At 44.3% G+C, this 23,189-nt stretch overlaps 1 protein-coding gene across 3 annotated transcripts in view; it reads right to left on the bottom strand.

Moving 5' to 3' along the window:
- Positions 1 to 619: 619 nt before the first annotated feature.
- galnt7 (UDP-N-acetyl-alpha-D-galactosamine: polypeptide N-acetylgalactosaminyltransferase 7) overlaps positions 620 to 23,189 on the bottom strand; it is a 38,283-nt gene continuing 15,713 nt past the window's right edge. The window contains exons 5-17 of one of the 3 annotated variants that reach the window (XM_083765253.1): positions 21,597 to 21,763; positions 20,987 to 21,117; positions 19,762 to 19,841; positions 17,614 to 17,796; positions 16,901 to 17,083; positions 8,095 to 8,212; positions 7,172 to 7,294; positions 5,606 to 5,721; positions 4,889 to 4,991; positions 4,420 to 4,518; positions 3,851 to 3,979; positions 2,734 to 2,764; positions 620 to 765 (exon numbers count right to left, since the gene is read on the bottom strand). In XM_083765253.1, the coding sequence (XP_083621379.1) occupies positions 659 to 765; positions 2,734 to 2,764; positions 3,851 to 3,979; positions 4,420 to 4,518; positions 4,889 to 4,991; positions 5,606 to 5,721; positions 7,172 to 7,294; positions 8,095 to 8,212; positions 16,901 to 17,083; positions 17,614 to 17,796; positions 19,762 to 19,841; positions 20,987 to 21,117; positions 21,597 to 21,763 (1,570 nt within the window). In that variant the 3' untranslated portion in view covers positions 620 to 658. The remainder of the gene's footprint in view (positions 766 to 2,733; positions 2,765 to 3,850; positions 3,980 to 4,419; positions 4,519 to 4,888; positions 4,992 to 5,605; positions 5,722 to 7,171; positions 7,295 to 8,094; positions 8,213 to 16,900; positions 17,084 to 17,613; positions 17,797 to 19,761; positions 19,842 to 20,986; positions 21,118 to 21,596; positions 21,764 to 23,189) is intronic. The other 2 variants (XM_083765255.1, XM_083765254.1) reach the window with 2 other exon arrangements.

Raw genomic sequence — 23,189 nt, 5'->3', positions numbered from 1 at the left:
TATAGAAACGGTTTAGGACATACAAGGTTTCCACCCCAAAGTGACGAGACAACCTAAACCCGAGAGACCTGAGGAAGCCAAGGTGTGATGTCATCATGTAAACACAACCAACCAATGATACGCCATGGCAGGGAGTGTGCATGTACGCAACCGACCAATGAGAGGCAAGGACATGGAGTGTGCATGTACACAACTGACCAATGCGACGGAGTGTGAAGTGGGAATGTTTGAGACCAGCAGGCCACTCAGTCACAGGAGTGGTTTACCTTTGTGTGTGTGTGTGTGTGTGTGTGTGTGTGTGTGTGTGTGTGTGTGTGTGTGTGTGTGTTACTGCACCTGTGAGGTCATAAACGCACAACTATATGAATCTGGAGAAATTCCATTGAGATATCCGTCTCGATCAGAGCGCAGCGCGTCTCCCCCGCTCTTTATCAATCTCTCTCGTCTCTCCCAGCACGCGCACGCGCGATCATGCTGGTGTGTGTGTGTGTGTGTGTGTGTGTTAAGTTAATAAAGTTAATAAAAAAGGAAAAATATATTTTTTTAAATAAAAATAATGGTGCCAACCCTAACGAGCGAACATTCGAACCTTGAATGTTTGGGGACAGCCTTAGTGTGTGTGTGTGTGTGTGTGTGTGTGTGTGTGTGTGGTCAGTCCTCATACAGCTACTATGTTGTTCATCTCCCATCTCTGTGTGGTCTTGCTGGTGTCACAGTCTGAGATGAACACCTTATGCAGCAGGTCCGAGCGGTCGAGGCATTTACCTGTAGAAACACAACACATGTTAACTGCCACCCCAATAGCAGTTTTTTAGTGCCTTCTTCCAGCTCTATTCATATTTTTAATTCATAATTTTAATGCCAATAGAAAAATCCGTGATATACACACTATATCTCATTTTCACGGAGCAATCATAGTAACTTCACCAATATGCAGATTTTGACCGAATAGAGCGAATCTGGCGTTGTGATTTCCGGTTCAACAGAACTATCTTTCTGCACTGTGTTACACAGTCATCTTCGCTCGCTTTGAAGGTAGAGGACATCGGCCGTTAGCCAAACATGCTAAAAGTTGCTACATTATTTAAAACAAAGCCCCCGATTATAGGGAATAAAACAATTCCGTCAATTCCGTCAAGGGAAGGTTTGGATTAATTAATTCAATCCGTCAACAGTAATTCAAGGGTTAATGGGGTGCAGGGGGGGTCATTCAATCAATCAACCAACCAATCAGTGTATATATTAATTGATTTTCATTTTGGTCACTTTTACACATCCCTATAAACTATAGTGTCTCAGCAAACTATAGGATCTCATAGAATGCAGAGAGACAGTGTAGTGTCTCAGTAAACTATAGGATCATAGAATGCAGAGAGACAGTAAACTATAGGATCATAGAATGCAGAGAGACAGTAAACTATAGGATCATAGAATGCAGAGAGACAGTGTAGCGTCTCAGTAAACTATAGGATCATAGAATGCAGAGAGACAGTGTAGCGTCTCAGTAAACTATAGGATCATAGAATGCAGAGAGACAGTATACTATAGGATCATAGAATGCAGAGAGACAGTATACTATAGGATCATAGAATGCAGAGAGACAGTAAACTATAGGATCATAGAATGCAGAGAGACAGTAAACTATAGGATCATAGAATGCAGAGAGACAGTGTAGTGTCTCAGTAAACTATAGGATCATAGAATGCAGAGAGACAGTGTAGTGTCTCAGTAAACTATAGGATCATAGAATGCAGAGAGACAGTAAACTATAGGATCTCATAGAATGCAGAGAGACAGTGTAGCGTCTCAGTAAACTATAGGATCATAGAATGCAGAGACAGTAAACTATAGGATCATAGAATGCAGAGACAGTAAACTATAGGATCATAGAATGCAGAGAGACAGTGTAGTGTCTCAGTAAACTATAGGATCATAGAATGCAGAGAGACAGTGTAGTGTCTCAGTAAACTATAGGATCATAGAATGCAGAGAGACAGTAAACTATAGGATCATAGAATGCAGAGAGACAGTAAACTATAGGATCATAGAATGCAGAGAGACAGTGTAGCGTCTCAGTAAACTATAGGATCATAGAATGCAGAGAGACAGTGTAGTGTCTCAGTAAACTATAGGATCATAGAATGCAGAGAGACAGTGTAGTGTCTCAGTAAACTATATGATCATAGAATGCAGAGAGACAGTGTAGTGTCTCAGTAAACTATAGGATCATAGAATGCAGAGAGACAGTGTAGTGTCTCAGTAAACTATAGGATCATAGATACAGAGAGACAGTGTAGTGTCTCAGTAAACTATAGGATCATAGAATGCAGAGAGACAGTGTAGTGTCTCAGTAAACTATAGGATCATAGAATGCAGAGAGACAGTAAACTATAGGATCATAGAATGCAGAGAGACAGTGTAGCGTCTCAGTAAACTATAGGATCATAGAATGCAGAGAGACAGTGTAGTGTCTCAGTAAACTATAGGATCACAGGTGAACAATGAACCTGGTATCAGCATAAACAGTCTATAATCAAAATAATATGTTCATTGAAACTATAGAATACCAAAGTTTAATTAGAAATACTGAGGCTTGGGACCCAGAAGTGGAGTCACAGAAAGGTGATGGTGGGGTCAAACCATTTTTCATTTCATTTCATCCTTGCATGCATTATAAATGCGCTTATAATAGACTCAACCTTAATATGCAGTCTAAGACAGAAAAGCATTTACCTGTTGGCACGTGGGTAAACCGATGGAGGTCCTGGTAGGAAATATGAGTGAGAGAGAGAGAGTGAGTGAGTGAGTGAGTGAGTGAGTGAGTGAGTGAGTGAGTGAGTGAGTGACTGAGATGCAATTGTAGGTAAAACATCTTTCAAAAAGTTTCAATTTGAAAATTCTGTTTCTAAATTTGCAAACTCGCAATGTGTCTCAAAGTAAAAAAGCAGCACTTCACCTAGCTCTGGTCCACAGCTTTAATTTAGAGCTATGTTACTCTCACTATAGGAAAGTAGGTTTCTAATGACACAACCCGCCTTTGTATTGGTGAGAAGCAAAAACATAATTTTTATTCACGCTAAAGACGAGAGGCTGGTCTGCATTCATGTGAGCCCCGGAGGTCGAGAGTAACATAGCTCAAAATGAAACGCATTAGAGCTATGGACCAGAGCATTAGAGCTATGGACCAGAGCATTAGAGCTATGGACCAGAGCATTAGAGCTATGGACCAGAGCTACACTTCACCCATTAGAGCTATGGACCAGAGCATTAGAGCTATGGAATCAGAGCTACACTTCACCCATGAATGAAACGCATTAGAGCTATGGACCAGAGCTACACTTCACCCATGTTCAACCTATCATCATGTTTCGTCCTCTGCTAATTATAATTATGATGACACAATTTATGTCAACTCACTCTGTGTCTCATTGATGGGCTGTGGACAATTCAGAATCCTGCCTACGAGTGATCATTGGTTATTTTTAATCATTTGTATTTATTCCTATTAATGCAATGGGTCCCATTTCCTAGCTCACCAACACGTCACAGCGCGACTTGTTGTGATATTCTATTTGGAGTGCAACCATACATGAAATGACTCTTTTAGTTCTACTGGATCTCTCCTTTTAGTCTAGTTTTTATTTGTTGATGACAAAATTAACACTGGACGTAGAATCATCATAACTAAACACATTGGATAAAGTATATGCCAGGCGTCTTGCCCAAATAATTTACACTATTCAACGTGACATGACAGCTGTGGGAGTATGCACGTTAACAATACTACATTTTTACATGGCACAACGGGTTGAAAAACGTGCTTGTAATAAGAGTATTAGTAATGGATTACCTTGAAGTATTTCCACTCTGTGTTTTGGTTGAGTTCACAGTGGGTGATGATGACAGCAGAGTTGTCGGGGCCTTTGGTCAGACACTGGTCATACTGCATCAGCTGACTGGCTTCATTGATACGAAACAGCTGCACACACACGCGCACGCACACACACACACACACACGCACACATACACCCGCACGCACACACACACAAACAGGAATGTTGATGTGTGTGTTGGGTTTCTCAGGCCTTTCCCATATGGCTCACGTTGCCACTGAAGCCTTTATTTTATTGTATTGCTCTAATCCGTTGTGCACGTGACGACGTGCACATGACGTGCACAATGGATTTTCATTTTCTTTTATTCGTCACAATGGCCTTTTTTGGCATCAGTCCACCAGGTGGCCAATACAGAACATGTGTCTACAGAATATGCTCAAAGCTAAAATGACAGACGCCTCCGGCTAAACGGGTTAAAGTGACACTTTAGGGCTTTGGGTTGTGTAGTAACCTTGCCATGATGATGTAACTCGTAATGTAACATGTACAGTATGACTGTGTGTGTGTGTGTGTGTGTGTGTACCTGGTTTCCGCCCATTCGGTGACATGGTCCAATCTCCACGCTGCCTCCGTTGGTGTGACCCATACTGTCAATGCAGTAGCTGGTATCAAAGCCCCGAATCTACGAGCACGCACGCACACGCACACACGCACACACACACACACACACACACACACACACACACACACACACACACACACACACACACACACACACACACACACACACACACACACACACACACACACACACACACACACACACACACACACACGCATTTGTACATGGACCAAGCTGTCCAAGATAAACATTGATTTGTACATGGACCAAGCTGTCCAAGATAAACATTCAGAATCATAACAAACTTTGGGTACAGATGATCTCATATTTGACAGCCTGGGCCAGGTATATAAACTGGCCCGCCCGCACGTGTGTGTGTTGCGTGCGTGCGTGCGTGCGTGCGTGCGTGCGTGCGTGCGTGCGTGCCTACCTCTCCCCACTCTACGTTCTTGGGTGGTAGAGGATAGTGCGTCGGGATGTCGTAGGCGATTTCCTCCATGTACCACTTGAAGCTCTTACATCTGTGCTCCTCCCTGTCGATCAATAATAATGAGACAAGACAGACAGTCACTCAATCACATTGACAGTCAATTCTGACCAAACCTGACCGTGCCAGACGTTTTCGGGTAGGGTCGAGGCAAAAATGCATGCCGATTGGTCAGGCCGGGCTGAGCCAAGGCTTCCCTAAACAGGCACAACCTGTTTCCATTTGTACACTCTCAAGAGTTACAGACCTGTTATAGTCATTCGGGGCTATCTCTTTATGTGTCTCTGGTAACACTCATCCGTGGCAAAAAATGGATAAAGCTCAAAAGCTCAAATTTAAGTCCCATCTGGTATTGGAAACAGGGTCCCCCACGCGAGCGCCAACATGTCTACTGCTGAGCTATACGGCTAAGCGCATTCGAGCATTTTTTGTGCCACAAATTGTGACCTTTGTGCAATACCTCTGTCACCCTGTAGGTGTCCTACCAGACCACGGTATCTAAACGTCTAACCAACTACAGTCACTGCAGATGACTGTATTGGGGTCATTTTAACGTCTATGCAGGCTTTAGCTGCCATGCACCAAGACAGTTTCTAATAGAAGCCAAAGCTGTGAGTAGTAAACTTCCATCAGTGGTTTGTGGCTGTGGACTAAGTGTACCTGAATCGTTTGAGCTCGCTGATGTCTCCGTAGGCCAGGGTGAGCGTTTCAGGGCGACTGGCGTAGAAATAATCTTTGTATTCATCCCACCACACCTCCACCACGCGCACATAGTTCTACACACACACAAACACACACACACACACACACACACACACACACACACACACACACACACACACACACACACACACACACAGACTGATTGTAGATGAAATAAATATATAGCAACATGCGTTTTTCTCAGAAAACTCGTAATGACTTAGCAAGATTGTAAATCTGCTATTTTCGAACATTCTTTAAAACTCTTTAAAGCGTTTGAACTTTGAATGATGTTTAACACGAATAATAAGTAGACGTGTAATAAGGATGATAATAAATCGGTCATTGTTGATGAATAAACCCCTTCAGGATGACAAAGACAAGTCAAATCACCTGAAGGTGAATCAGTGAATCAGTGAATCACCTGGTGTATCAGTGAATCAGTGAATCAGTGAATCAGTCGGCGAGAGACTGCAAGCTAGAAAAAATAGCCAGCAGTTTGAGCTGGTCTATCGCTTGCGATCGTATCGGACATGTTAAGTCAGCCTACCACGCGTGACTTCATTGGCCACCGGCTCCCCTCGCGCAGAAGTGTAAACTTTGCAAGCTCATTTTGATTTAGCTTAGTCATAGTTTTAGTCATAGTTTCAGTCATATTTTAGTGATCTGAAATGTTTTAGTTTTATTCTTTTAGTCAACGACAGCGTGATGGCTGTAGCCGTGAGCTGAATTATAGGATACATAGGCCCCTCTAAAGTCTAAGCCATAGGTCAAGTACCATAATTATGTGACGTAAGTTTGCAAGATCTAATATTATTGGCTGAAGTTCTAAAAAAAAAATCTATCCTATGTATAGACTGTAAAAGAATATGGACAAAGCGTTCTCCGGGTCTGATATGGACGTAAGAAGAAGCCTGTCAGTCCTTGAATTGTAAATCGCCATCTTTCTAGATCCGTTTGGGCCCAGCTGGCCATTGGCTGGCTCCGTTTGGGCGCAGCTGGCCCATTGGCTGGCCCAGACAACGAGGCGGGACTTCCCCCCTTCTTCTTCGTTGGTTTTTATTTTGACTCGAGCGGGTGGTGCTTCCCGATCATAGACTGTAACGGTAGCCACGCCCCTCAGAACATACGCGACTTTATGGTAATTTTTTTAATAAATGGGACCATAAATTTCCAAAAAGAATATTATGACATTAGAAATGAGACTTTAAACTAGTGACTGGAAGCAGGAAGTATTCATGACCATGTTTATTAAGGTAATACAGTCTAGGTGAAGGTGGGCCCAAATACATGGACCTCTATGCAGCTATGAGGTTTTTTTGGGCCCAATGACAGACAGCGCCACAACAGGCCATTATATGAACCTTCAGGAAGTCCCGATTTCCTTAGTGGCTTCACAAAATATCTGTCTGACTGCCCCCCCTGATCCTATGACCATAGTAACTCTGAGGACCCCCCTAAAGGGGTCCCGGACCCTCTGTTGAAGACCCCTGAATTGTGGAGGGGGAAAACGGAGGCTATTACCTTGAGGGTGGGGGAGGAGCCAACATGGGCGGGGGGCGGGTTCCCCTGCCAACCCTGCAGTCTGTAGATGTGTCCCACCCGAGAGCACGGCACGAAGAGCAGCTGGCCGCCACACTGCCAGATCTACACACACACACACACACACACACACACACACACACACACACACACACACACACACACACACACACGCACAGGACAATGCTCACTATGGGTAGCCACTAGGCAGGGGGATAAAGAACTCTATGAACTAAGAGGAATACGAAGAATGGTCGCACCAAAACACGCTCGCCCCGGGTCTAATCCGGTAACCTCGGAACGGTCGCCAACAAGTATTCCTAAACGTAACCTCAGTAAAACTATGCCTATAACCTTATGCCTAAACATAACCCCAGTAAAACTATGCATATAACCTTATGCCTAAACATAACCCCAGTAAAACTATGCCTAAACATAACCCCAGTAAAACTATGCCTAAACATAACCCCAGTAAAACTATGCCTAAACATAACCCCAGTAAAACTATGCCTAAACATAACCCCAGTAAAACTATGCCTAAACATAACCCCAGTAAAACTATGCCTAAACATAACCCCAGTAAAACTATGCCTAAACATAACCCCAGTAAAACTATGCCTATAACCTTATGCCTAAACATAACCCCAGTAAAACTATGCCTATAACCTTATGCCTAAACATAACCCCAGTAAAACTATGCCTATAACCTTATGCCTAAACATAACCCCAGTAAAACTATGCCTATAACCTTATGCCTAAACATAACCCCAGTAAAACTATGCCTAAACCAAAATGTTTTCCTCTGTACGTTGTGTGTGTGTGTGTGTGTGTGTGTGTGTGTGTGTGTGTGTGTGTGTGTGTGTGTGTGTGTGTGTGTGAGATAGAGAGGGAGATATACTGCATACCTTGTATGAGATTTCAAAATTCTCTCCGCCCCATATCTGCAGGCCAGGATCATATAAGCCCAACTCAAAGAAGAAGTCTCTCTCTATCGCAAACAACCCCCCTGCCATGGCTGGAGACCTACACACACACACACACACACACACACACACACACAGCGCAACATAAAGGCACACACACACACACACACAGCGCAACATAAATGTACACACACACACACAGCGCAACATAAATGTACACACACAGCGCAACATAAATGTACACACACACACACACACACACACACACACACACACACACACACACACACACACACACACACACACACACACACACACACACACACAAAACATTATCCAAAATACTGTATTGGTATTCGGTGCATGACAGGGTACGTGTTAAACCAATAGATGGCAGCATTTCATCATACTACCAGTGGTTGCATGATTAGACCACTGACTACAACTGCACTGTGAATTCCTTTATAGTCAATTTAAAAGTCTTAATTTAACTTCATTTAAGAGTGTGTACAAATGGAACCAAACAATTTAGTTCCATTTGAGTTACAGGCCCGAAAGGGTCCAATTAATCGCATTGGTTCATGCACTCTCTGAGTTACAATACAAAATGTTCTCTGTAATAGGTCAGCAGCCTATCTCCTGTTTCTGTAGCCATGAGGCCCATAGGGCAGGAGCCTATCTCCTGTTTCTGTAGCCATGAGGCCCATAGGGCAGGAGCCTATCTCCTGTTTCTGTAGCCATGAGGCCCATAGGGCAGGAGCCTATCTCCTGTTTCTGTAGCCATGAGGCCCATAGGGCAGGAGCCTATCTCCTGTTTCTGTAGCCATGAGGCCCATAGGGCAGGAGCCTATCTCCTGTTTCTGTAGCCATGAGGCCCATAGGGCAGGAGCCTATCTCCTGTTTCTGTAGCCATGAGGCCCATAGGGGCAGGAGCCTATCTCCTGTTTCTGTAGCCATGAGGCCCATACGGCAGGAGCCTATCTCCTGTTTCTGTAGCCATGAGGCCCATAGGGCAGGAGCCTATCTCCTGTTTCTGTAGCCATGAGGCCCATAGGGCAGGAGCCTATCTCCTGTTTCTGTAGCCATGAGGCCCATAGGGGCAGGAGCCTATCTCCTGTTTCTGTAGCCATGAGGCCCATAGGGCAGGAGCCTATCTCCTGTTTCTGTAGCCATGAGGCCCATAGGGGCAGGAGCCTATCTCCTGTTTCTGTAGCCATGAGGCCCATAGGATTATTATTACCATTATTGGAGAAAATGTAGAAGATTAGACCACTGACTAACATACTTTGCTACTGAACAAACATACTTGAACATTTAACCTAACCACCTATTGTTTTTACCAAGGAAAATATCACTTATATTACCTTACATAAACCTTTTTAATTTCATTGGGACTCTCCAGGGACTGTTTTTAGCTCCCTCAAAAACATGACCGTGACCAAACCATAAAAGCACTTTTTGTCCGTTCTCTAGATATTTCAAAAGATTCTATCAAAATTGAATAATTTCCATGAACAAATCTAAAAACATAGTAAAAATAACAGCTCCACAAGCTTGCAATGCAGTGTGAAGCGACACGTGATCTTGTAGAACTCGTAATTTTCACTAGTTTGTGTCCCGTAAAAACGTCAAATTTCTCTCCTGGTTCTTGAGCTAAAAGGTTTGGGAACCACTGCTCTAGTGTCAGTGAGGTCACCTACATTTATCTACCCTACCCTAACCCTAACCACTGCTCTAGTGTCAGTGAGGTCACCTACATAACCTAACCGGTCACCTAACCCTAACCCTAACCACTGCTCTAGTGTCAGTGAGGTCACCTACATAACCTAACCGGTCACCTAACCCTAACCCTAACCACTGCTCTAGTGTCAGTGAGGTCACGTACATTTGGAGTTGTAGTCAGTGGGCTAAACAACACAGCAGCATCCTAAGACATGAGCATCCTAAGACAGTATCCTAAGCAGCATCCTAAGACAGTATCCTAAGACAGTATCCTAAGACAGTATCCTAAGACAGTATCCTAAGACAGTATCCTAAGCAGCATCCTAAGACAGCATCCTAAGACAGTATCCTAAGCAGCATCCTAAGACAGTATCCTAAGCAGCATCCTAAGCAGCATCCTAAGACAGTATCCTAAGACAGTATCCTAAGCAGCATCCTAAGACATCAGCATCCTAAGACAGCATCCTAAGACATCAGCATCAGTATAATTGTCTTCCAATACAACCACACAATCCAACCTAGGATCAAATCACATGTTCTGTGAAGCAGAAAAGGCGCCACAGTGAAAGGAACAAGGCCATGGTTTGCGTGAACGGATGAGAAAAGTCGAGTGATGAGAGTGAGATCAGCGGATGGAGGGTGAGGTAAAATGAAGGGGTGAGGGGGGGGGGGGGTGAGGGGGGGGGGGGGGGGGGTGAGCGAGCGGTGCCCCCCAGTCAACGACCACCATCCCAGCAGCACAACAAACATCGCACAGAGGCTTTTGTGTTGCACCACAGACAGTTTTTAAGTTGCTAGATTCAGTATTAGATATTAATTTCATCAGACACGCCCCCTTCCTAATTTCCTATACAAACCCATTGAAACTTCAAACTTCAATTTTAACCCATTCTGACCGGGCACCCATTTTGGTGTCAGCATCATGTTATGCTTTATCTATTGAAAAATAGCAGATCTACAAGCTCATATACGAGCTTGTAGGTCTGCTATTTTTGAAAAATCGAAGAGCGACTGACATTTCTAGAATCTGATCTCAGGTCAGAATGGGTTCATCAGACCAGTGTGTGTGTGTCCAGTGGAAATCTCGTATGAATCTGATCTCAGGTCAGAATGGGTTAACTGTTAGACACAGACTGGTATTGTCCTAAAACGTGAGGGAGAAAAAATAAAGGAAAAGAGTATTTGAAAAAACACACATCAGAACGATGTACCAAAGACGGGTGTTTAAAAACACGGCCCACTCACACATCAGAACGACGTACCACGGCCCACTCACACATCAGAACGACGTACCACGGCCCACTCACACATCAGAACGACGTACCACGGCCCACTCACACATCAGAACGACGTACCACGGCCCACTCACACATCAGAACGACGTACCACGGCCCACTCACACATCAGAACGACGTACCACGGCCCACTCACACATCAGAACGACGTACCACGGCCCACTCACACATCAGAACGACGTACCACGGCCCACTCACACATCAGAACGACGTACCACGGCCCACTCACACATCAGAACGACGTACCAAACACGGCCCACTCACACATCAGAACGACGTACCAAAGACGGCCCACTCACACATCAGAACGACGTACCAAAGACGGCCCACTCACACATCAGAACGACGTACCAAAGACGGCCCACTCACACATCAGAACGACGTACCAAAGACGGGTGTTTTCAAAGAGTCTAACATAGTGGAAATTAAGCTGGGTTTGTACGGGAAGGCGTGTCTGATAAAATGAATATCAAATATCTAAACACTGAATCTAGCAACTTAAAAACTGTCAGGGGTGAAACACAAACGCCTGATTAGACGTTAAAATGACCCCAAACGCGTTTGAAAGTCCCCAAACAGCGCATTGTGTTGTGAGTTTATAGATTGGCAGTTTTCTGCTAAAGTTAAACCCCAGAATACGGATGCAAGTGGTTAATACTTCCTGATCAATAATAATACTAATAATCAAACGTCCCCAATGCAGCGTAGAGAGTGAACAGTAACCACCCAATGTGATTCCATCTGTAGGAGCACATCCAGCGTCTTTGACCTGTGAGGCTGTTGTCTAGTACTTTGATACAATAGGACTGAATTACTCACAGGTTTTGAGTAATTCAGTCCGTTGATGTGTCTGTTATTAAGCTAACCACGGATTAACCATTTTCTCACCTTAATCTGATGTTATTATATCAGCTATGTGGTAGAGGTGAAGAATTACATAACATTCAGAGCGTAGTGCAGCCCAGGGCAGGCATGCTGGGTCTGCCTCGTCTGGGTCTTTTTACCTAAGCCCATTTGGGTATCTGGTCATTATGAAAGAGAGACAAAATCTGTCTCTGTCGGGCGTTACTTTTCAGGAATCAAATAAAAACATACAATAACATCTACAAGCTCCTTTTAGATCTTGCAGATCTGCAATTTGTGATATTGTTGTAGTATGAATTAGTAGTAGGACATTCAAATTACAAAAACTTTAAATGTGGAGATAGGAGGTTTCTGCCCGATAGCGACAATATGCTAAAACACTGTTTTGGGGAATTACATCTTATCACAGAAACCGTGACTCACATATCAAAAGCGCTGGTATGCTCCGTCTACGACACTGGAAAACACCCCAAAAAGCACCGTATTTCAGACAACACAGATCCTGAAATCCTTCTACTCGGCTATCGCCTTTTCCTAGAGGGCAGCGCAACACCATGGGGGACTTGCACACTGTGGTAGGTGTTTGAGCAGAGATAGAAGGATTACCAAGTACGCCACCACCCCAGCAATGCACTGTGCAAACCGCCCGTCAGCATGTACAGCTGATTGGTTATATTCTGTTATCGTTATCTACAAGGCTGCTGCCGTATTACGTTGCCGTTCTCTTAATAAGTGTCTTAATATATTAAATCTGGATTGCTGCATTGGTTCTTCCATAAATCAATTCAACAAATAAGACTAACACAAATACAGTCGGAAATTAAACCAAATCCAATTAAACAGTCGTCAAATAGACGACTACCGGTAATAAATTAAATTAAATATAGCTGCAAGCAGCGATAAAACGGGGCCAAGCCAAGAAAATAGCTATGCGCAATATGCACAATAAGCCATAGAAACACTGACTCTGATCAATATGCACAATAAGCCATAGAAACACTGACTCTGATCAATATGCACAATAAGCCATAGAAACACTGACTCTGATCAATATGCACAATAAGCCATAGAAACACTGACTCTGATCAATATGCACAATAAGCCATAGAAACACTGACTCTGATCAATATGCACAATAAGCCATAGAAACACTGAATCTGATCGTATTGAGAGGCGTGACGTCATCAGTGGATAGAGTGGATCACATCATTCATACAATCATATATTTAAATATACATTTCGTGGAAAGCAACAAGGAAGAACTGCAAAAAGTGGCGAAAGAAAAACAATAGGGGCCTTCACCCCTTCAGGCTTGGCCCCTAATAAAACAACTAAGGCTACATTATCTAATCTCACAAATTAAAATAATATATTAAAGACAGACAGACATACAGTACACAGACAGATAACACAGAAACAATAGTTTTGCATTGTTTCGTGTCTCGACTATTTAATAACATCACCAACACTAACAGCTGAGGTCTGATTTATACTTTGTTTGGCGACATATCAGATCTACAAGCTCACAACGTGTCACATCTGATATTTTTCGGTGCAAGACACCGGCAAGTAACTTAAGTATAAATCTTAAAGGTTGCACTCCAACCATGTTCAACCTTCTCTTCTATAACTGGTCCTCGTTATAAAATGACACCATTTATGTCTGCTCACGCTGCGTCCAATTGGTGGGCTGTGTGGACAGTTCACAAACCTCCCTACCAGTGACATGTTTTCTGAACTGTCCACAGCCCACCAAAGAGACATAGAGTGCGGACCAATAATATGAAGATATGGTTGAAAATGTGTAAAGTGATACTTTAAGTTGCTAAGGATTTGGGTTAGAGGTAGAGGGGTCTGTTATGGGACAACTGCAACTCAGTTTAAAAAGCAGGTGGCCGTGCGCACATCCAGTTCTTGGCTGGTGCTGGAAAAAAGGTAGATACATACAGTGAAGAAGTGGTCCGCACACAGGCTCTACTGCAATCGTGTTTATTTGTGTTAAAACACCATTAAACGTTTCGGCCGTGAACGGCCTTCATCAGGTGATCATCACCTGATGTGATTAGGCCCGTTGTGTCCTAATTTAATGGTGTTTTAACACAAATAAACACTATTGGAGCAGAGCCTGTATGCGGACCACTTCTTCACTGTAGACAACTGCAACTCAATCAGTTGCATTGGTGTGGTTTACCCATAGGGTTTACCTTAAAAAGAAAAAAAACGTTTTGTCCCAACCCGACCCTTTGGTGTAGTTTGGGCTTTATATAACAAGGTCTTAAGATTCCCCATTAGGAAATCCAATACAAAGAATAACGACCCAGAGGGATAGCGCCATCTTGTGGCAGTGATGTCAGGCTCTATATAGATACATGGATAATCTGACTCAGATTATCATAAGGCACTAAAATAGTGACAGGCTGCCTGAGGAGATGGCCTACCAGCTAGCGTTAGCTTCCTGTGAGGTTAGGCTTTGGGGAGGGTGTCTGACTAATGTTGTGTCTGACTGTTGGTTACATTCATTATATTTAGGTGATTTTGGTTTCATGTCATTATTACAGTTGTAGTTTGAGTATTAATACACAGTAAAATACTTTGAATTGAACTTTGTCATCAAATAATTGGCTCAGGAATGTGTCAAAAGAAAACCAATCTCAATGGTATTCATTGGTGTGTAATTGATAGAAAATAAATCATTTTGGGGCTATTTAACAGAGTTACCATAATATTTAGGATTTTACTGTGTGTGTAAAACTTTAGTATGCATTTAATCCTTTGGTAGAAGTGATATTTTATGGTTAAAACAGGGGTGTCAACAGGGGCCACCCCGTCTCTCCAGATCTTTACTAAACACTGTGAACAAGAAATACATTTTCAGGTCAGGATACCAATTTCATCCAAAACAGGAGAGAGAACTCTCATTGGACAACACTGGACCACGATTGAAGCCGATAAACTGGTTCTCTTTCCTTATTGGATGAAATTGGCAACACACCTGAAAAACGAACTGTCACTCAGCAATGATTACGAACGCAATATAGAGCTTGTTAACAAAATTAGTATTTGTTTCAACCAAAACATACAGCACTTTAAAGTGCAAAGACACTTTTGTCGAGGTTTGGGTAGTGTAGTTATCTTGGTGAGGTGACTCTAAACATTGACTGCATATCTTCAATAGTTGCTCTGTTGATTAGGAATATTCCACAGAATAGTCTCTTCTCCCTGGCTTGCAGTGAAATAGCAAGAAAAAAGAGAATCACAGTTTCAGCACATACATTCTGGCTCTTCTTCCTATTCAAGATGATGTTCCTAAAGCAACATGAGGTTGACATCAACCCATTGACAATGGTAGGGTAAAGCATGCCATTTTTTGATTATAGTTTCTTTGTTGGCTATTAAAAAATAGCAGATATACAAGCTCACAGCTTCTAGCTAATACATCTGCTATTTTGGACATGTTTGAAATAGTTTGAGAACTACTGATTTAGTGTCAGCCTCTGGCCAAAAACTACTTTTGTGATGTTCTATCTATATTATCTGAATGTACTTTGTATTAGTTTATGTTGAATAAATCAATCAATCAAATATCAACCAATCAGTAACTAACAGATCAGCTATTGAAGATATCTCACCGATATTTGGAGTTACATTATTAGGAGAACAAGCAGACCAGGGACATGCTGGGCTTGGGAAATGGAGCTGGAGAGGCCCTTCGGCCGAGCGCCTGCCCAGACCCAGATACTAACCGATCAACGGTGTGATTTGGCCTCTAATTCAGCCTGGGAAAGGTGCACAGCCAAATGATATAGGCCTATATACAAAAATAAAAGTATGGCGTTTAGTTTTTTTCCTAAAACAGCCGACCTGGTTCGGCTTGGACTGGACAGGCCGTTCTGGAGTTGTCCCAGATTTCCCAATGGTCAGCACGTGCCTGTTACAGAAGGTTAGATTAATTTTGATGTGGACCATTGCAGCTTTTAGTAGGATCTGGAGATGTTGTTTTCTTGTGGGTTTTTTTTAGAGGTCATGGGGTTAGGTATGGGTACCTATAGTTTCAACGGGACGGGGGGTCAGGTATGGGTACCTATAGTTTAAACGGGACGGGGGGTCAGGTATGGGTACCTATAGTTTAAACGGGGGGATGGGGGGGTCAGGTATGGGTACCTATAGTTTAAACGGGACGGGGGGTCAGGTATGGGTACCTATAGTTTAAACGGGGGGACGGGGGGGTCAGGTATGGGTACCTATAGTTTAAACGGGGGGACGGGGGGGTCAGGTATGGGTACCTATAGTTTAAACTGGACGGGGGGGTCAGGTATGGGTACCTATAGTTTAAACGGGACGGGGGGGTCAGGTATGGGTACCTATAGTTTAAACAGGACGGGGGGGTCAGGTATGGGTACCTATAGTTTAAACTGGACGGGGGGTCAGGTATGGGTACCTATAGTTTAAACTGGACGGGGGGGTCAGGTATGGGTACCTATAGTTTAAACAGGACGGGGGGGTCAGGTATGGGTACCTATAGTTTAAACTGGACGGGGGGGTCAGGTATGGGTACCTATAGTTTAAACAGGACGGGGGGGTCAGGTATGGGTACCTATAGTTTAAACTGGACGGGGGGGGTCAGGTATGGGTACCTATAGTTTAAACAGGACGGGGGGGTCAGGTATGGGTACCTATAGTTTAAACAGGACGGGGGGGTCAGGTATGGGTACCTATAGTTTAAACTGGACGGGGGGGTCAGGTATGGGTACCTATAGTTTAAACAGGACGGGGGGGGTCAGGTATGGGTACCTATAGTTTAAACTGGACGGGGGGGTCAGGTATGGGTACCTATAGTTTAAACAGGACGGGGGGGTCAGGTATGGGTACCTATAGTTTAAACTGGACGGGGGGTCAGGTATGGGTACCTATAGGGCTCAGTCCTAGCCTGTCTGCGTTCTTTCTCTCTGTCTCCCAGCGGAACCCTCTTCCAGAGCATGCTCCAGTCCCACGCCCCTCTGGCCAGCTTGTCCTCATCGCCGCCCCCCTGAGGGTCGATGAAGTATTTCTGCCCGTGGATGGAGTCGATGAGGGGCACCGTGCACACCGTTCTGACCGGGGAGGGGAGGGGGGGACGAGGGGTTTTGGGGGGGGGGGGGATACAGATAGAGGAAAAAAGGGCACCCACGCACAAAACGTGCAACGTACACAGTTACAGGACAGCACCCGTGAGACAGGGGGGGGGGGGGGGGGGATGAGGGGTCCCAATCGACACAAGACAACCAAGGTTAAGATAGAGGGGGACACGCCACACACGCGTGCACACGCACGCACGCACGCACACACACACACACACACACCCACACAAACAGACACAGATTTGTGGAATTCATAGATGATAGGTAGATTATTTTAGACAGACAGACAGACAGAGGGTGGAACATGAATGTAGGAGACATATGGATTATGGACGGACAGATGGCACGTTGAAACAGGAAGCCCACACAGACCCGGACAGACAGACAGACAGACGGATGGATCATAAGGGGGGGGGGATGAGGGGGGAGGGGGGAGATGGAGACACAAACAACAGAAGAGCAATGGCAAGTTAGAGGTGTCATGTACAGGGGTGTGAGTGTACCGATAAGGCTGGGTGGTGTGGGCTCTGGCGGCCTTCTCTCTCCGGCTCAGAGGGACCCTCTTCCACAGCAGGCTCCAGTCCCAGGCGCCCCGCGCCAGGCCGTCCTCGTCGCCCCCCTGCTGGGGCTCAGTGGTGTACTCGTTACCGTCTATGTAATCTATCAGAGGCACGGTGCACGCCGTCCTACGCAGGCCAGGGGGTGGGCATGATGTCACCACGCGGCATTTACTCAAGTAGTAGTACTTTAACCCATTCTGACCTGAGATCAGATTCTAAAAAATGTCAGTCGTTCTTCGATTTAAAAAAAAATAGCAGACCTACAAGCTCGTATAGCGCCACTCGGTGGCGCGATACGAGCTTGTAGATCTGCTATTTTTAAATAGCTAAAGCATAACATGATGCTGACACCAAAATGGGTGCCCGGTCAGAATGGGTTAAAACAGTGGTTCTCAACCTGAGACAACTGACAATTTAAAAAAAAAAAAAAAAAATTATCAGTTTTTATTGAAATAATTGACACTGTATAAATATCTTAAGACATAATAAAACACAAGTCAAACTTGAACGCTGGGAGACCATATTGTGATATACAGTATCATAATATTGCAATGTGTGGCGAAATCATGACATGACGTGATCAGGACTCATGGCTTGAAGGTGGAACCTTTTGTAAAAAAAAATATCACATTTTTACCACGGACATACAAAATGATTGGATAATAATATTACCAGAAACACATAAAGACTAGAGCTAGCCCTGAATGACCATAACAGGTCTCTAACACTAGCCCTGAATGTCCATAACAGGTCTCTAACACTAGCCCTGAATTACCATAACAGGTCTCTAACACTAACCCTGAATGACCATAACAGGTCTCTCTCTAACACTAGCCCTGAATGACCATAACAGGTCTCTAACACTAGCCCTGAATGACCATAACAGGTCTCTCTCTAACACTAGCCCTGAATGACCATAACAGGTCTCTAACACTAGCCCTGAATGACCATAACAGGTCTCTCTCTAACACTAGCCCTGAATGTCCATAACAGGTCTCTAACACTAGCCCTGAGTGACCATAACAGGTCTCTAACACTAGCCCTGAATGACCATAACAGGTCTCTCTCTAACACTAGCCCTGAATGACCATAACAGGTCTCTAACACTAGCCCTGAATGACCATAACAGGTCTCTAACAGTAGCCCTGAATGACCATAACAGGTCTCTCTCTAACACTAGCCCTGAATGACCATAACAGGTCTCTCTCTAACACTAGCCCTGAATGACCATAACAGGTCTCTAACAGTAGCCCTGAGTGACCATAACAGGTCTCTCTCTAACACTAGCCCTGAATGACCATAACAGGTCTCTCTCTAACACTAGCCCTGAATGACCATAACAGGTCTCTAACACTAGCCCTGGATGACCATAACAGGTCTCTCTCTAACACTAGCCCTGAATGACCATAACAGGTCTCTCTCTAACACTAGCCCTGAATGACCATAACAGGTCTCTAACACTAGCCCTGAATGACCATAACAGGTCTCCAACACTGAGTGTTCAAATGGAACCAAATGTTGGACTCCTAATGTGCCATAGTGTTGTAGTAAATAAGTGTCATACCTGGAGATGTGGCAGTAATTGGGTCATATGATTAAAATATGAACATTATAATGGTGTGTGAAAAAGAAAATCTAAACTTTGCCACGGACAATACCAAGTGTACGGACATAACGATGACCCCTGGTCACGATACGGCGATATGTGGCAATATACTTAGGGCTGCAACTCTCATATTATTAATCGAGTGATTACCTTTCCGATGAATGTGATAATCGAGAAGTGTGTTCTACAATTGGACCATTGTCTTCAATCAATGAAGGGCAAAAACACAGAATAGAATTATTTAAATCTATTACTTACTTAGACTAGAACTGTTTATAGTGAAAATATGTATCCATACGGATTCCGTAGTGTAGTCATTAATGTCTATGTAATCTATCAGAGGCTGTGTATGCATGCATGAATTAATCTACTGAATATTGCTGTGTGTGTGTGTGTGTGTGTGTGTGTGTGTGTGTGTGTGTGTGTGTGTGTGTGTGTGTGTGTGTGTGTGTGTGTATAATTGTATAATGCGTGTACTGTATTACCTGTCTTTTGATATCGGAGCGACCAATGGAGGATACCAGTTCACCCCAACCTCGCAGTGTGCATCTAAATATATAAGAACCTGTGTACACACACACACACACACACACACACACACACACACACACACACACACACACACACACACACACACACACACACACACACACACACACACACACACACACACACACACACACACACACACACACACACACACACAATCAGGGGTTCAGAGTCTTGCTCAAGGACACTTGGACACTAACTCTGGGGGAGCCCAGCACCTCGCGGTTCCCATCCGGCCGCTCTACCCCTGACCAGAGTCCTGCACAGGTCCAATTTTCGATACCCGCACCCGCCCCGCCCATCAATTATCAGTCCTGCTACCCGCCCGTTACCCGTGATTTATATAAAACTCGAAACCAGATCCGACCCGCCCGCCAAAAAATGGCCCCGTTACCCACCCCGTTACCCGTTCGTATCACAGGCACCGAGAGCTATCATTGACTTTATTTTATCACAACATAAAGTTATATCATGATTTCAACCTGAATGGCATATTGGCATAATATATCAACAAGGAGAGGATGATATAAAAACAGATTAGCCTGATGAGTCGACCGTCTTGATCCAAGGCTGTTTCAAACATGGTCATCACTCATCAGGCTAATCTTTATTTACACTTAGACAGAGTGGGGCATTAGGCCAACATTACCTGGGTTAGCTTACAATGTTGGCATTATAAATTATACTCCCTTGGTGTTTCATCAGCGCGAACGAAAATATAGGCTACAGTCTGCAGTCTCCACACGTGAAATGCTACGATAAGGAAGCAAGGATTAGACCGTGATGTCACTGCTATGCAACAAGGAAGTAGCATGAAGCACAGCAGCAGAACACCATTATGAAGGAATCGACAGTGATGTGATATCACTGTCGATTCCTTGGGCATGTGACGGATTTAACTTGTCTCCGCTGTTGAAGAGAAACCCCAGCTCAGCTGCTGTTTATAACATTACACAGTGCGGGTCCACTGATTAAAAAAGGTCACCCGCCCGCGCTGCGTTGCGTTCCGCCCGCACCCGTTCCTTTATAAAGGTATAAATACCCGCCCGTTCCCACCCGTCAAACACGGGTACCCGTGGGGAATCACGGGTATCCGACCCGTTGCAGGACTCTGCCCCTGACCACTACCACTGCCGCCCCAGTATAGTAGTAATACTTTACCTGTCCTTTGGTAGCCTTCTTAGCTCCTATACTTCTAGCCTGGATGAGTCCTTCTCTCTTTTCATTTCTGTAGACGATAACCAGGCCGTTCCACTGCTTCACATAGTCGTCCAAACGCTCCTTCAGGTGAGCTGCACAAACACACGCATTGTATACATGATTCATGTATACATTCATTCAGACAACACTGGTGACAGCGCTGTCAAACAAGCCATCTACAAAATAGTTTAACCCATTCTGACCGGGCACCCATTTTGGTGTCAGCATCATGTTATGCTTTAGCTATTTAAAAATAGCAGATCTACAAGCTCATATCGCGCCACCGAGTGGCGCGATACGAGCTTGTAGGTCTGCTATTTTTGAAAAATCGAAGAACGACTGACATTTTTTAGAATCTGATCCTAGGTCAGAATGGGTTCATCAGACCAGTGTGTGTCCGGCGGAAACCTCGTATGAATCTGATCTCAGGTCAGAATGGGTTAAAAAGATGAATCTGCAACAAAGCTGTATACACCATGTCGTACACCCGCTTCATCTATATACGCATGGTGAGATGACCTCCTCCATAAATGATGAATACGTACAGTACAGTACAGTATGGTGAGATTACCTTTGTTGCTGAAGTCATCGATCAGGACGACCTCGGCGAGGTACCTCCTGGGCGTCCTCTTGATGACGCTGTGGACCGTCCTCATCAGAGTGGACCAGCCCTCGTTATGGAACACGATGATCACACTGGACGTCAGCAAGCGGTCGTCATAGTGCCAGTACTTACACCTACGCGCACGTGAGCACGCACACACACACACACGCACACACACACACACACACACACACACACACACACACAAGGTCAGCTACCGCTCGTCATGGTGCCAATACTCACACCTACCAGAGCATGTAACAAGGAACAAGGACAAAAACCTGCAAAAACCCGCTCTTCTCTTTTGTCCCGCTCACTTGCGTGCTCATGTCGATTCCCCCCCGCCCTGCTCAGCGCTCACCTTCATTTGCGTAACACTGGCGCTCCGTAATCCACTCAGACACGCGATTATTTTGATTATTATATAAAAGAAAGATTCATATAAAAGAAAACGCAATTAATCTTGAATCAATAATCCAACAGTTTGATAGTATGGATAGATAGCAGTCAATGTTAACAGTCAGATGTGTACGATAATGTAGTAGATATTGACCATGAACAAACGTTGGACAAGAGGACACCTATCTGCAATCATTAAGCATGTTAATAGTTGTACGGGTCAAAGGTTGGCTTGCTTAACCCATTCTGAACGGGCACCCATTTTGGTGTCGGCATCATGTTATGCTTTAGCTATTTAAAAATAGCAGATCTACAAGCTCGTAGCGCGCCACCGAGTGGCGCGATACGAGCTTGTAGAGCTGCTATTTTTGAAAAATCGAAGAACGACTGACATTTTTTAGAATCTGATCTCAGGTCAGAATGGGTTAATCAGACCAGTGTGTGTCCAGTGGAAACCTCGTATGAATCTGATCTCAGGTCAGAGTGGGTTAAAGATATCCTGTGCTCTACAAAACCACGACAAACAAAAGAGAAGCAAGACAAGCCATCTCCACTTTACTTCCTGTATCTGTGTGGTGACCCATGTGACCCAAACAGTGACCCATGTTTTTTTCACCTGTGTACATGCGTTCTTCACGTATTAGAAGGACAATATCAGTCACCAGAACCATGGACGGGTGTCTTCGATTAATTTAACATGATTACAATGGAGTTTGGAGTTACAATGGGTTCGTATAGGAGGGGGGGGGGGGGCAGCTAGGCAGGGGAGCTAAAATGAATATCTGAATCCAGCAACATAAGTCTGAGTAGACAATAAAATGAACAAACGTTTTTTTGAAAGTGAAATATCCCTTTAACATAGCAAGTCACACAATGGACCATTGATATTTGTCTAGGCGTTTTCCTAAGTCCTGTAGTCTAGGTGTTAAGCGACGTGGGCGACTGCGAGTGAGTGACTGACTGAGTGAGTGTGTGAGTGACTGACTGACTGACTGACTGAGTGCAGTGAGTGACTGACTGACTGACTGACTGACTGACTGACTGAGTGCAGTGAGTGACTGACTGACTGACTGACTGACTGACTGAGTGCAGTGAGTGACTGACTGACTGACTGACTGACTGACTGAGTGAGTGCAGTGACTGACTGACTGACTGACTGAC

The sequence above is a fragment of the Protomyctophum parallelum genome (genome assembly GCF_964188405.1).
Source record: "Protomyctophum parallelum genome assembly, chromosome: 5".
NCBI lineage: Eukaryota > Metazoa > Chordata > Actinopteri > Myctophiformes > Myctophidae > Protomyctophum > Protomyctophum parallelum.
Note: the sequence above shows the minus strand (reverse complement) of the source record. Positions and strands in the feature narration are given on the sequence as shown.